We start from the raw sequence: 16037 nt of genomic DNA on the forward strand, positions 1-16037 counted from the left end.
TATTTGGTCATAAATCAAAGTCAGGAACACATTAGAACGTCGACCTGATGATCAGTCAGGATTCATCCTGGAGCGGTGGCACGACTCTGTGCACCAGACACACTCTTACTCAGGCCGTACCTTTGCCTTATGATCTTTGTTGTTAAATGACTCAGGTCTTATTTTCTCTGCAGTCAAACACATGTAAACCTTTAATCCTTCATAAGCTGCATGAGAGACTCTTTCCTGAGCAGAACGTCCTCAGAAATCAGTTCAGAGATCAGCAGAAAGGCACATTTCTGACCCTTAATCTCCATAAAACCACAGTGTCACAGTTTCTAAAGGGACTGGATGCATGAGGACAAGAATCTGCACATCAACACCTCTGAACTCCGACGTTTCGTTTTATTAAATCATAAAGTCTTTATCTTACAAATTAAGATCAATTTAACCGAAAGTTCACATTTTCCAGAAAATAACACAATGTAAAAATAAAATAACAAATCAGTTGAAGAAGTTTCTTTAACAATAACCCAAAGTGACGGCCGCTTCATGTATTCTGTACAACGTGATGTAAATAAAGACACCGAGGACTCGATGTCCACGCTGTCGGCTGAGACGAGCAGTAAACAAAAACACTCACAAAATGAAACAGCTTTTATCAAAATAAATGATCGCCGTCAATCGTTATTGCTTCGGTGACTACAGCAAAAATCATTGAGCCCTGCAGTGAAAAACGACTGTACATCAGCACAATTCATCAGAAAATAGAACCAAGAGAAAACACGGAAATATTACAATGAACTGCCTCTAATCAGTTTTAATGAACAATCTATATACAAATCTACAGGTTTGAAAAATGCTGTTTATTGTATAAAATGTACATTATGAGGACAGAATCCTCCGACATGAAGAACTTAAGGTGATAAACTCATGTCCAGGGTGCAACAGCACTGTGCAGCTAACAGCTAACACCTTCTCAGAAGTGTCCTCTTCATCTTCGTCACTTCTCTTCAACACTCTCCACCTGCAGCGCTTCACTTCTTTATTCACACAGAACGTGATGACACACAGCTTCAGGACAATCGACGCGCTGCTTCTATTTACAACAAACTTGGTTCCCTGCAGCGCCGGCGGCCTCAGGTCAGCATGCGTGTCCCCTAACGAGCATTGATGTGAAGTGTCACGTGTTAAAATGTGATCGTAAACCTTAAGGCAGGATGATCAAGGCACATGTTACACACACGATGATGCAGGAGTGTCGCAGGATGAGCTAAACGAAGCAAAAGGATGACGAGTTTTTCTTTAAATCGCATTTTAACAGATTCCTAATACGATCTCATTCTGAAGGTCAAATAACATTAAAAAAGCTGATTCTGACTAAAATTACTGAAATAAATATTTCTCTCTCTCTGAGATATCAGTGAATACATCCTCAGAGTTTCTTTGGACTCATTTGGTCAAAATTCTAATTAGTAAAAAGATTAAATGTGTGAATAAATGTTGTTTCCTTTTGGTTTTGACTGACAGTGTCGCTTCTCAAAGTTTGATTGGTGCAGCAGCTGTGTGGGCGGAGTAAAGGCTGTGGGACACGCCCACCCAGAGGCCTGCAGCTGAGACACTTCTACAAAAAGTTTAATCCTTTAAATGGAAAATCAGGTACCACTAGAGTTACAGTTAATATTCCAGTAAATAAAAGGAGAATTAAATGTTCAGTTCAGACTTTAAGATCATGTTTTCAGTGTTTTTAAGGTAAAGAAGCTGGACTGTCTCTGATATTGGAGTGTGTGTCTCGCCTGAGCTGAATGTCTGTGTTGAACGTCTTCGGCTGTATGTGACAGATCTTCTGTCCACAGATGTGAAACTTCTGTCTACTTTCAGCTACAACCTTGTTTTTTCTGTTGACAGCTGCTGAAAAACGGCTACATGGGTGATTTTCACTGATCAACTTCAACGTGGATTTCTACAAACGTACGATTTCTCTGTCATGTGCTTTGTAAACTGCATCCCCACAAAGAGCCGCAGCCCCGCTGCGCCCGTGGAGGCTCGTCACATGATGAAAGAGGCAATGTGGTTTCAAGAATCTCAGAGGAAAACCTGGACGTGCGGTGAAAGAGCCAACACGGCTGCAATGGCTTGATTCCCACCAGGCATCACTGAAGTGTGGAAGAAGACGAAGGACAGACCGTCAGAGAACCACAGACACCTTCTGTAATGATGTAGTAAGAGACAGAGGAAGAACCGAGTCTGGAAGAAGACGGCGGTCTGATGGAACCGGTCTGAGCTCTAGTTGGAGGTCTTGAGCTCGAAGCGGCTGTACACCTGCTTGGATTTCATCTTGTTGTACTGGTTCACCAGGTCCAGCTTGCTGTGGCCCAGCGTCATTCGTTTCTGGTCTTGCCGGTTCATCACCGCGGCCGGAGACGGGGGCGGCGGCGGGCTCTGCTCGCTCTCCGGCTCACCTTGAGAGAGGTCTGGTCCTCCCCAGGACGTGGTGCCGTGAGGGGATGGAGACCTCCTGAAGTTGTAGGTGTCCTTGTCTTTGCCGGGGGGCAGAAAGAAGTCCGTGAATTTGTTGAGGAACTGGTTGGAAGTCCTCTGCTTGGGGGCCAGTTTGCTGTCGTTGAGCGGGGAGGGGCTCTGGGACTTGGGGTTCAGGTTTGAGTTGGGGGTTCCAGGGATGAGCCCGGCGCTGTGGAACATGCCCGGTTTGTGGTCGTACAAACCCAGCGCCTGGAACTTGGAGGAGGTGCCGCCGATGTTGGACCGCATGACGTCCGCCGGGCTCGGCTTGCTCCACTCGATGCCCATCGGCTGACCGTAGGCCGGCGGCGGTCGCTCCATGGCCGGGCTGTGATTGGATCCTCCGTTGGCGGAGACTCGTGGTCCCGGCGTGACGTGGATCTGGGGCGTCGGGGTCTGGCCTCCCGCTCGGTCTCCCCCTCTCCTCTCAGGGCTGAGGTGGGAGTTGTTGTTGGGCTCCTTCTTGTCGTGACCTTGAGTGACCTTGTAGACGATGTTGGAGGTCATCCCAGGCGCCGCCTTCACGCTGGACACGCTGTTACTCGATTGGCTGCTGGAGTTTTCGGAGCACACCCGGTCCCTCTGCCTGCTGGAGGAGGGAGGCGAGTAAAGATCAACGATGAGGCTAAATATCATCTTCATAAGAAATGTTTAAATATTGTTCTGAAAGGTGCCGTAAAAATAAAGTCATTATTTTTATTATTATTGCTGGTTTGTGACACAAAATCAGCATTGGCTTTTATCTTAGAAGAAAAACGTTAAACATTTCATATAAATTCACATCATATATGCAAATAAAGGGTTTTGGCCATTTGTTTTATGTGAAAATATGATTTCAGATATGAAAACATGAAGTTTGTCCAGCCTGTTAGCAGACACTGAAAGAGAGAAACGTTTTTTTTCTAATTTTTATATAAACCTGTTCCGTATTAAAGTTGAATATACAGTCGTTTATTGTAATTGTAGTTTCCTGTAATGGTCTCATTTCCCAGTTTATGGTCCAAAATCTGATGCTATAATTTACTTCTTCAACTGTTAAATGTCACAACTCCACTGAAAGACGTTCGTTGATGATACGATTGATCTGACTCTTAAATATTGATGTTGTTACTTAAAATGAGTCTGCTTTAACGATTCAAAACATTTGCTGCTTCTGTCTGTTTCGTATCACTGTAACCTGATCATCCAGGTGTCGACAGAACAAAACAAGCCCTCCAGCTTCGTACCTGTCCGACAGTAAATCGAGGCCCATGACCGGGCCGAGCCCCATGCCCATCCCGGGCGCCATCATGGGCTGGTATGGCGGGTAGTAGGGCATCCCGTCCTCCTCCGAGTTGAAGAAGTAGTCGATGATCTGCGAGTCGGCGTACAGGCAGCGGAACTCCCGGTCGAAGCTGTCGGTGATGCGACCTGAGAAGTGCATCACCATGTTGCTGTGCACCTGAGCCGACAGCCAGGTGAAACTGGAGAGGAGACGACAAGGGGGAGTTAAGAGTGGGAGACAGCGTGTACTTTTACTCACAGAGAGTTCAATTCACTGCGTCAGAGAACAGCTTCAGATGTCTGTACGTCATTTGATGTGTACGTGTGAGCCGCTCTGCTGTCTGTTCTGGTTTATCGCTTTAGAGTGAAACAACTGAAGAGGAAACAGGAAATGACATCACCTGCTAATCAGCAAGGTGGCCCTCCTGCAGAGATCCGCATACCGGAGTGTTTATCATGTGTGCGGCGTGTCTTAAAGGCGTGCAGCAGAGCGCCACATCACGTCATCACGTGCAGCCTCAGCCTCTCTGAGGACGATCTCCCTCCACCTCCAGCCGAGGAAACTGCAGATCAGCCTCAACGACTTCCTGGACCACCAGCTGATGAGTCACTGCGGTGACTCATCAGCTGATCTGAAAGCAGGCGCACGAAGGCCGAAGACGTCCGTCTGAGGCGCAGGAACAACGAGCAGAGCGCAGACTCAGAGGAATACGATCTACAAATATCTGAGCTTCAGTGAACGCAACGTACATGTTCCCCAGCCGGCCAGAGACACAGGAAATGGAAGACAAAGGACATATTCAGAACACCTGCTGCACGCTACCATGAACACAATATGCAGTCTGTACCACATACTGTGTGTACTACAGCATGTACCACATACTGTGTGTACTACAGCATGTACCACATACTGTGTGTACTACAGTATGTACTATACATACAGCAGTCTGCTTGTCGCAGCAGTGCACAGTACGAAGCTGTTAGATGGATTTAATCCAGGCAAACACCACGACTGAGCAGCGTCCCCTTGAGCTCTAAATGATAATAAATGATAAAATACACCAGAAACCTGACGAGAGAAAAGCTGCAGTATGAAGATGAAAACTCTTAGTGGCCAGGCTGCCGTCGTAGCTGCAGCGGTCTGAACTTGAGTACAATTTTGGCAATTAAGTGACCAATTAAAGACACCCAGTGTTTCCTGTGAGGACGAGGGAGTGGTGAGCAGACTGTGTGTCGTGATGATGTCTGGAGTCTTTTACATGAAATATGGCGTTCACACTACAAAGTCATCCAACAGTAATGTGCACTTGCATGCATTTGATTGGCCAACGCAGCTGCATGCCATGATGACGTCACGTCATCGCGCTCAAAGCTCAGCCTGATTGGTGCGCTGTGCTGGAGCACCGTTGGACCGCCTCCGCTCAGGCGAGGACGCAGCGTGTCTCCAGCGGCTGTCTGTGCACGCTGGCCCTCGAGCAGCCTGCAGGAGCACGTTTCAGTCTTTGCTCTGAAGGTTAAGAAGTTCCACCTCTAACTGTGATCACTTATTCACTCAAAGCTGCTGCAGAGGAGCTTTCACGTAACAACGAGCTGAATGAAAAGAGGGAGAGAATTTGATTTGATCTGTGTAGTTAAATTTGTATTTCTGAGGTTTTTGTCCCAACAAATCAGAATTAAAGAGGCAGGTCTCACTGCAGTGACCACAGACATGACTGAAGTCAGTCAACAGAGTCAGAAAACATCACTCACTACCTTCAGTTTCTCTGTCCTGAACTTCATTAAGGAGGGATTGTGTCACACACAGAGCAGCTACGGCTCTTCATCTCAGGCCAGTTTGCAGCTTTTACTCTAACTTGTCCTCCACAGCGTCTCTGCTCAGCAGCTGTTCAGACTTCAGTCAACATCCCATCCATCACAATGATCCACTGTGTCATAAAAGCCATTTTCAACGACATAATGATGAAAGCTACACATGAGAGCGTCCACACGCAGCTCAAAGCCACTGACAGCTGAGAAAGACACAGTCTCCTGAACTGAAGCCATTTGGACGAGCTGAGCTGAGGACCTGCGCTGAAGAGAACCTGCAGGACGACCTTCCTCAGCGATAAATCACTCAGATATGTTGGACACATTTCAGCTGCAGTCAGATTCCAGGTATGTCCTGAAGAGGAAGCCATCAGAGCACGCCTCCGCTGCAGAGCCGTCAATCAGCCCGTCCTCCCTGGAGACGAGGGCGTCGCCTCGCAGGCCTGCAGGGAGGTCGCGTCCATTATCACCTCACAAGTCAAAGAAAATTACACGTTCCACGCTCCGCGTCAATCACGTCAAGATGAGCTCGATGGAGCGTCATCTGCTGTGGATCGAAGGTAAAGACGGTTCATTCAGCTGTGATTTAACTCAGAAACACGATCAAACGTCTGAGAAAATAAGAATCAAAGAGGATTTTATCAGGACTGTCAGCAGACACACGACAGTTCAAGTGTCTGTTCATTAAGTGCAACCAAACTATGAAGACACATTCATTGTTATTACAGTGATGTCTGACAATATCAGTGTCTGTTAGTTTGTTTATTTTATTTCTTTTTTATTTTAATTTCTTTCATCTCACATAACTACAGTTGCTTTTTATCCATTTTATCATAAAATCAAAGGATTTTACATTTTGTTGATTTTAACTTTCTGTAAAGCTTTTTTTTAACTGGGATTTGAAAAATGATCCATAAATAAAGATTATTATTATGATAATTATGACTCTTATCCTGATGTGTGGATGCTCACAGAACATTATTGTGTGTTTTAAAGCATTCGTTGTTAATAAGACTCTTTCAGACGCTAACTAAGGGGCTAATGTGACGAACGTGAAGTATTAACTCTAAAGAAATGTTCCACGTTCTTTTGATCTGACGGATGAAAGCTGACATCATCTGCAGAATATCAGTGAGTCAGCGTTCATTATTTGCTCCTTAAACAAACGAACGGCTCTTAATGGCTCAGGAGTGGCCTCTCGTCGTGGGTTCAGCGTTACGAGGATGTTTGCAGATAGCGTGGGCGGGATGAGGTGGAGCTGCGGTCGGGCGATAAGACAACATTTGCCCTCCTGGGGCGCTTGGCACCTCTCTGGACCTCGCCCTTCATTCCTCCATCAGCTGCCTGCCGCCCTGCATGCCTGAGCCGAGCCACCGCCACGCACACGAAGCCTCGCCGTCCGGGGGAAAATCAGCGGCGGGCAGAAAACAATGAGGAAACAACGCGAGAGGACAACATGTGGTGAAAGAAGGAGGAAGACAAACAGACTGAATGAAGCTGGAGAATCCAAAGATACGAGGAAGATGAAGAAATGTCAAATTCAGTTCTGCCATCATGAAAGTGACTGAATGAACGAGCTGCTGCTCTACAGTGACCTCTGACCTCTGACCTCAGGACAGAAAACCCTCCTTCAGGATCTGGAAGTCTGTCCATCTGTTCGGCACGTTTACTTCCTGTCCCGTCGATCTGTTCGGTACGTTTACTTCCTGTCCCGTCGATCTGTTCGGCACGTTTACTTCCTGTCCCGTCGATCTGTTCGGTACGTTTACTTCCTGTCCCGTCGATCTGTTCGGTACGTTTACTTCCTGTCCTGTCCTCCTCCTCTGGTGCTCTTCCTGGGGTTTCTCCCAGTTTCCCTGTTAAAGGCTTGTTGGGGACTCCAAAGCTCTGAAGCTTGAGGCTGAACTGGACAGGCTGGAAACCCGTTGAAGCTCATCACTGATGTCAGGCTGTACAAGCAAAACTGACATAAACTGGAGGAACTGGGTCACTGCCTGCTCTCTGCACTGATCTGACTTCTTCATGTAAACTAGAAACCTGGTTTCTGTACAAGCCTGATTTCCACAGCTGGTTTCCTCCTGCACAAAGATGATTTCTTGGGTGCATGAAGCTGCTTTAATTGGCTTTAATTGGGCCAAGCGACACTGTTAAATCCCTTTTTTCTGATCTGCCTTGAAGAGCAGCGAGTCCATCTGCAGCTGGTCGATGTGCTTCTTTAAAAATGTTGTATTTTACTTGATTTTATGCATCCTATGAACTCTATTTTGAACTTCATTGTATTACTAGTTCAGTGGTTTCATTTTCCATCTCATGTGATGCATTCTTTTTATTTTTACTGTCACTGTTTTTATGTTCATTCTGTGTTTTCTATGTGAAGCGCTGCTTGCGTGTGATATATTATTATTATTATTATTTTTATTCCATGTCTGCATGTGCAGGACAAAGCCTTCAGACGGGGACAGTGTAGTAACTGATGAGAGGAGACGGCGATGCATCCTGATTCTGCCTGAAACTGAGACACAAACGAGCCTCAGAGTGTCAGAGCTCTGAGTGTTTCCCTCACATCCTCACACTTTCCCCGTTCTCTGAAATCACTCAGGACATCGTTCGTTACTCGCCGGTCAGCAGCAGTAACCACAGATGGGCTCCACAAATCTCCACCAGAAGTTCACACATGAGAGAAGAGCTGACCCGAAAGCGTCAACTGGTAAATGTGGTGTGTGAGGAGGAAGTTAAAAAAAACACCAAGAGTCTCCTGTTAAAGAGAATTTAAGGTTTGTTCAGTGAGACGCTGCAGCTCTGTGACACCAAGATGTGAAATCCCACAGTACTATGAGTCTAACAGCTTCACCGGTACATTACGTTCACGCTGACACCCACACACACACACACACACACACACACACACACACACACACACACACACACGTGTACACACTTCTCTCTGTGGGAATAAAGAGGATGAATAACCAACAGTTAACAGCAGAACATCATGTTTTCCTCACATCTTCATCTCACGACTGGATTAAAGGTGCAGCAGTCACCTGATCAGCTGATGGACAAACTCTCTGGATAATCAGAGACACAACGTGAGGACAAAGACGAACCTCGAGGACACGAGAGGCTGCAGGAGAAGTAGGAGCTGAATGAAATGAAGTCATGACGGACTCCCTGCGGTTCAGACAGATCGGTCGTGTGTGTGTGGCTGTAATTGCAGGTATTACTCAGGTAGTTTCCTACAGTCAGAAACAGCAGCTGAGTCACGTCACTGCACATCACGAGCGCCGTCACGCAGCTTTTCCACACACAGACTCCGTGTGGACCCGAGCTCAGCTTCCTCCTGTGACCACTGATAGTCCCTTTTATCAGGGAGGATGCAAAGCAAAGCGTCCGCTGTCCTGAGACGCCTGTCCTCATGCTCGTACACGTTCACTCAGCAGGCTGAGCGGCTCACTCTGAAGAGCCCGCCTGAACTTCGTCCTCCAGCTAACATCAAGATTACTGCAGCACCATGCAAATTACCAAGGCCACGACACGCCATGACACAGCTCCAGTGTGCCCTTTAAAGGGGCGGTCCACAGACTCAGTGGACGTCCATAAAACTGTGGGACTTACAAGAGACAGACTGTGTGGATGGATCAAAGTCTGATCATATCAAGAGTCACTTCAGAGGGCTGCTATGCCAAAGTCCCACAACCCAGCACTGTTCCTGAAGGCCTCACGCAGCGTCCGGAGGGTTAGTGACAAACTAATGTCTGCGCACTCGTCCACCGCCCGATAGCTCCATAACGTGCAGATATCCTTTATGATATTACATCTTCTTTACTCTGTTATGTATTTTTGCGACTGTGTCATAGTACAAAACACTGGATTTATTATCCGTGTGTGTGTGTGTGTGTGTGTGTGTGTGTGTGTGTGTGTGTGTGTGTGTTCCTAACCTGTACGACCCGGCGATGACCTCTTCACAGTCGATGATCATGAACTTCTCGAGGACCTGACCGGTGAACTTCTTGCCGCTCTTGGTGCAGTACGTGTCCCCGCACACACTGCGAATACGCATGTTCTGCACACAAACACACACACGTCAGAAACACAGACACACACGTCAGAAACACAAACACACACACACACACACACACACACACACACACACACACACAGAGGCTCACACAACAGACACAGTGTTTCAGCTGTGACCAACACCAACTCTCATGTGCAGGATTCGAACATTTACAGCCGACAACATCCGAATCATCAGAGTTCACTTTTGTTTTGGTTTCAGTCTCATGTTTGACTCTAAAGTCTGAACTCCTCGGTCGAAGCTGTCTGCACACTGTATGTAGGTCAGGCCAGCATTTACCTCCAAACAGGGAGCTCACAGAGTTTTGAGAAATGAATTGCTAAATGTTATTTTAAAATGCAAATGAGCTCCATGCATAACGAGTTCCACATGATTATTCAACATGGAAGCGACAGCAGAAACAGTAAAATATGGAGGTGGGAAGTGAGAGTGAAGGTCAGCTCAGCAGATGGATTTTAGCTGTTTTCTACTCACTTAAAATGCTAAAATGCTCATTTTCAGCAAAGCTTTCTCTTATGCAACCACGCTGCTTGTTCCCTTGCTTTCAGCTCATTTCGCCGCACAACTAAAACCAACTTAAGACCTGCATGTGACGGATGACTCATCCCCGACAGACACTCCAGAAAATGAATTTCTTGGTGGTGTTTCTCCACAGAGCAGCTTTCATCTCTTACGCCTCACAGCTAGTGTTTGTTCTTCACTACAGTGCAAGAAAAATAAAAAGTAAAGGCTGAAATGAAACCAGCCAAAGTCAACGACGGAGCAGGCAAACGAGGACGCCCACCTTTAACACACATCAGCCTGCGTGCATGTGACAGCCTCAAACTCCTCTGGACTAACACTCCGACGTGACTGAGCATGGAGCCTGACACACTGCTGCTATGCACACACACACACACACACACACACACACACACACACACACACACACACTGAGTTTAACCTCTGTTTACTTAAGCTAACAGGCTATCATGGGCTGAAGTGGGCAATAAAGTATAATGACAACACGAAGAGTCTGCAGCCATGCCAGCGGCTCTGTGAGCGCTTTTGGCTAAATGCTAACATTAGCATGCTAACATGCTAATGTTTATGAGGTATCATGTTCGTCATCTTAGTTTGCTGTTTTAGGATGCTCACAAGTGATATTTAGACTCAAACTGAAGTGTTTTGAATTAAAGAGGAAGCAGAAAACTTTGTTAAACTGATGAAGAACAACATTCTGCTTTGAACGATTTTTCCACAGAAAGAGTTCAGTGAACGTGACATCTGCTCCGGCTCCATCGTTTAAAATTCCAGAATCTGTGAATCTGTTATTGTCTTGTTTCTGTTGGACACCAGATGAGCGTCCGTCTGTCCGTCTGTGCAGTACTTACACTCAGGTGTGAGTTCTGAATGTCGAGCGCTGAGCACATTTCGGTGAAGCAGTTGAGGTTTTTCTCGTCCAGCAGGATGTAGACGGGGATCCGCCGCTTGTTGGACGCCTCCATCAGGTCGCACAGCAGGTCCACGTCCGTGAACACGTCCATCACCAGCGCGATCACCTGGAGAGACGTTAGCAGGCAGCGTGTGATGAAGACTTCTCAGCTAAAACTTCACCTTCTGTCCTTCAGGACTCATCAGCAGTTTTAATCATTTTTTCATCAAAACTGTAGAACATTTTCTGGATTTGCTGCTTTTCTCTGATCAATATCTGCTGTTTTTTTGTGTTTGAGTTCATTCAATAACATTTCAATCAAATGTCTGTAACACCAGACCAGCATTCACGTAACAGTTGGGGTTTTAATTGTGCTCTGTAAAATTTATGTAACCAAGGTTTTACGACTCAATAATTCAGAAACAGAAGATAATTACAGCTTCAGCACACACCACGGCCGGATCAACCTGTTCTGGGGTACGGGGGGAACTTTCTGTTGGCATGCTAACGCCTCCGAGATCCAATAAAACACACACACGACACGCTACAGATGACAGTTCTTGATGCTTTCACCTCACACACAGCAAAGAACGGCATGAAAACATCTGCTGATTTCCAGATGTGACCGAGCAGGTGATGCTTTCCTTTAATGGAACACGTCTGCACGTCCGTCGATCAGAAACACTGAACAGAACTCTTCACATGAAGACAAACGAACCATATGTTAATACACACACCAGGAATGTGTTTGACAGCACAGGGCAGCGTGCAGACACACACACACACACACACACACACACACACACACACACACAGGAGCAGACATTTTCATGTTCAGACACGAACAGGTAACACACACTTACAGTGAGTGAAGGCACTTCAGACACAGATTTCTACCCTCAGTTCCCTTCAAACTGAAGAAAAGCAGCAGAAAACAAACGTTGATCAGAGCACCAATCAGCTGAAGGCAGCTGATGACTCCAGGAACACCCCTGCAGACGTGTCCAGAGGCAGAAATGTGCTTTCACGGGCAACTGGTGATGAACATGAGCATGAAATACACATTTGTTCATCGAGTTAGTGGAGTCCTGCGTCATTTGAGCTACAGGATGATGGTTTCTCCTCTTCTTCAGTTCAGCTGACTGTGCGTCTCCTCTGCCCTTAAAGGCACCGTGAAGTGAATCTAAGATCAGTGGAATCAACCAATGTGAAACTCGTTTTCTCATCTGCATCCACTGACATCTGAGCCGAACCTGCTGACTCTGCACAAACCTGAGAGACAGAGGTCGACGTCGCTGCCGTGCGGACAGAAAAGAGCGTCACGACCTCTTGCACTTCTAGGTTTTTCAGATTATTTCATGCAGGGATCGAACAGGTTCAGATTTCTCTCGCTGCCTGAATTCTTTTTGTTCGCAGCAGACTGACTGATCCTGCATATAAAACGAGTCTATTTACACACAGAGGAGAAGGAAGTGTCTGAGGAGAGGTGACTCATACAGCGTGTGCTGGACTGTCTGCCAATGAGCCGACTGGGCTTCTTATTTAGCTCTTATGTGGTCAGTTCAGTGACGATCACACAACGTGGAAACATTCAGACTTTAAAGTCACAAATCAGGAACCAGCAGCTGCACGACAGAGCCGATAACTGGCAAATAACCTGAAATTTACTAAAGATTTGCTGCTTTCATTTTATTTTTACAGCATCTAAATGTCCGTCGTGCCCTTTGACGGGTGACTGAACGGGCCTGAGGGGTCCAGACCCTGAGGGGTCCGGGCAGGGGGTCCCTGCTGGATCACAGCTTCTGTTTAAAGTATCTGCTGACCTTTAGAGCAGAGCTGTCAATCAAATGACCACAGAGACGCAAAATGACCACAGAGACGCAAAACAACAGCAAAGACACAAACAGACTCAGTAAAGTCATGAAGACACAGAAGAACAGACTCTGAACCCTGATTGGCTCTCCGTGCTGAGGCCTGTGTTGTGAACTGGTTAAATGAATGCTGTCCATCATTTAAGGACCACGAAGACACAAAACAACTCACAGCTGCAAAATGACCACAAAGGTCAAAAAGATCCACACAGACAGACACAGGACACTGTCTCATAATGCGCCCGCGGTCCCGTCGAGCTTCCGGCTGGTGATTAGTGAAACGTTTCCGATCTGAACTGAGGTCAGCTGTTCAATGAGTGACAGAGCAGCCTGGCGCTCAGAGGGAGATAAGAGCTGATCAAACATGACGGCAGCCCGGAGGACGGTTCAGGCCTGCTGAGGCGGGGACGGCTGCAGGGACAAATGGACGCTCTGAGGACTGTCTTCATGCTTTAACCTGCACTGAGGCTGTTTGCACTCATTTCAGGCTTCACGTCTATGACACAACAGTCCCAAACTGTCCTGCGGCTTGTGTTTGTCTTCTCATCAGATCGTCACTCGTGTGTGAAACACTTTGAAAGATGCACAAACACACTGACTCTCTCTGCACATCACACTCCTCTCCGCACTCATACCGGATCACGATTGATGTCATGATGTCACAAAATCATCTGTATGAACATGAGCTGCACTGAGCTCAGAGGAACTTTCCTCCTTCAGCAGATGAACATTGATTGTGCACAAACATCCTGGTGAACACCAACCGTCACAATGAAACACAAATAACTTGTTTGAATGTTCGGGGGCTTTAACTGTGAGGCTTCTGATCAATAGTGTCGCTGTGATTGATAAATATTGGTGAAAGGTTCATTGAGTTTGGATTAAAAACATTTTTTTCCAGCAGATTTCAAAAACAAATCAAGTTTTGGCAAAGTCGCCCACAGGTGGAGGTGAGACAGAAGGTCCATCAGACACATCAGCTGATGGTGTTCAGTCTTCAGGTTAATGACGTGAGTCCATATGCTTGACCTCTTTTCTACCTTTGACTGACTGATTGATCAGCGTGAGGACAGGTGTCATCGATGTGTCTCACTTTAAGCAGGTGAACCTCTAACAGCCAATCAAGGACCCTGAAATCAGTTATTAGAAGTTTCTGGGACCTGGTGAAGACTAAGACCCGCATGAACCACCTCACAGTGTCCTCTTACCTTTTTGGCTTTGTTGATCAGGGACCGGATGAGGTCTTTGACGTTATGAGACTTGTCCCTCTGGAAGTAGATCTGCGTCTCCGACGGTCCGTATCTCGACGGGGAGTCCGGCCAGCCGAGCTCCAGCATCGGCGGCTCCTCGTCGGACATCATCGGGAAGTAAGTCCCGGAGGTGAGCTCGGACACGTCGTCCGCGTCCCCGAAGTCGCTGGTCCCGGTGCCGTTGCTCTCGGAGCTGCACGCCTTGGCCGCATGCTGGGTGATGTAGCGGACCTCCAGCGGGGACAGAAAGTTGAGCTCCCGCTCCTCCACCAGGACCCTGCGGTACTCCTTCTCTCCGTGCTCCAGCAGCGCGTCCGTCGCCAGCCGGGCCGCCTCGTTGTGGCTCAGCTCCAGCGTGGAGACCTGCCGCCACGGGTTCTTCACCTCCTCCAGGCGGGAGGCGAGCTTGCCCAGCGGCTTCCTGCCGGACGTGGCCGGCCGCAGGCCCTCCGAGCTGATCATGGTGCTGGCGTCGTCAGCAGTCCCGGGATTAATCTGGCAAATCCCCGGTTTGATAAAACCCTCCGGCAAAATAATCCCCACAGTCCTCTGCAGCAACTATTTCCTTCTGTTCTGTTTTATAGACACATTTCTGCAAAGAAAGAGAATTTTATAGCAACACAAAGTGTGTTTGATCAGAGTCCACAGAGCCGATTGATCTACAGATCAATACCGTCCAATCAGGTCAAACCTCCGCTGTAAAAACACCTCATGCAGGGACACCGAGGGACACCGAGGGACACCGAGGGACACTTTCAAACCCAAAGACAATGTTCCAAAGCTCCGCAGTCACATAAACTCACACACTCCCCGAAGTCCTCCTCAGACCGAGATCCGAGCCGTGTCTCGGTCCTCCGGGTCTCTGATCGCGATAATAATCCAAATGTCCAGGAGCTGGTTCCCCTCCGAGGCGGTGAAATGGTCTTCGCTTCTCTAATTCCCCGTCATGTCAGACAGGATGTGAGTCCCAGGAGCCGCCACCTCTTCTCTCTGCTGTGTGTGTGTGCGTGCGTGCGTGTGTGTGAGGTGTGTGTTCTCCGCTCACCTGTTGCTACCTGTCCTGTCATTGGTCTCCAACGTGGACAAGCTCCTCCCTCCTCCTCTTCCTCCTCTTGTTGTTTCTCCGTTGTCAAGCCAACCAGTTCACAACACATGCGCTACTTCTGGTTGGAAGTTTCAAAATAAAGTCACAGTCATGGCGTTCACACGGTCATTTCCAAACATTTTATTTGTAAGGTTCATGTAAATTTGTACTAATTACAACGATATAAAAAGTCCCATAATGCTAATTATGTATGGAAATTCATGCCAAGTATAAATATGTAAGAGTGCAAATCTTGGTAACGCGGTTATTAGTTAGTTGTTGTTGTTGTTGTTGTTGTTGTATTTGGGTAAACGATCCAAAGAGACAAGAAATCAGAAAATCTAACAGGGTCAAAGCTGAAGTGACAAAAAGGATAAGAATACATATTTCATGTCAAAGCAGAGGGTTTATCCGCTTAACACAAATAAATACAGAGATCTCAGCACCCATCGAAGACAACAAAATAAATAAAACTGTCACATGTAGAAACAGGCTACTGGGTGTTTTATGATTTATGATATTAGATACAGGTAATGTGGGTATGTGTGTGTATATTTGCTTGTTTGGTGCCATGATAGCGATTCTTTTGTGCTTTTATTTTGAAAGCAGAACTGCCTTGCTGTTGTCTCCGGCTTTAGCAGGTTTGTCTTTTCTCTCTCTAAAATCATAAAATCATAAAATTGACTCAGGTTGGTTTGACTTGAGTTAAACTGAGGCTAAAGTGAATCTGGAATCTAAATGAGCAGAGATGGAACATAAATAAGTC

At 46.9% G+C, this 16037-nt stretch overlaps 1 protein-coding gene across 1 annotated transcript; it reads right to left on the reverse strand.

The window, feature by feature from the left end:
* Positions 1–366: 366 nt before the first annotated feature.
* fam83c (family with sequence similarity 83 member C) lies at positions 367–15236 on the reverse strand. Its single transcript, XM_076746212.1, has 6 exons — positions 14991–15236; positions 14146–14779; positions 11026–11193; positions 9510–9634; positions 3729–3965; positions 367–3091 (listed from the first exon to the last, which is right to left on the reverse strand). The coding sequence occupies exons 2-6, from the start codon at positions 14647–14649 to the stop codon at positions 2266–2268; spliced, it is 1860 nt and encodes a 619-aa protein (XP_076602327.1). The 5' UTR covers positions 14650–14779; positions 14991–15236; the 3' UTR covers positions 367–2265.
* Between the last annotated feature and the right edge of the window lie 801 nt (positions 15237–16037).

Source organism: Chaetodon auriga, chromosome 2, assembly GCF_051107435.1.
Source record: "Chaetodon auriga isolate fChaAug3 chromosome 2, fChaAug3.hap1, whole genome shotgun sequence".
Lineage (NCBI taxonomy): Eukaryota > Metazoa > Chordata > Actinopteri > Chaetodontiformes > Chaetodontidae > Chaetodon > Chaetodon auriga.

Bases quoted from the DNA above. Each gene is read 5' to 3' on its own strand.
- fam83c (XM_076746212.1), bottom strand. From the start codon at position 14,649: ATGATCAGCTCGGAGGGCCTGCGGCCGGCCACGTCCGGCAGGAAGCCG. The intron at 9,635-11,025 runs GTAAGTACTGCA...GTTTGTGTGCAG, and splicing joins TTCAGAACTCACACCTGAGT to AACATGCGTATTCGCAGTGT. The intron at 3,092-3,728 runs GTACGAAGCTGG...TCCCTCCTCCAG, and splicing joins CTCGATTTACTGTCGGACAG to CAGGCAGAGGGACCGGGTGT.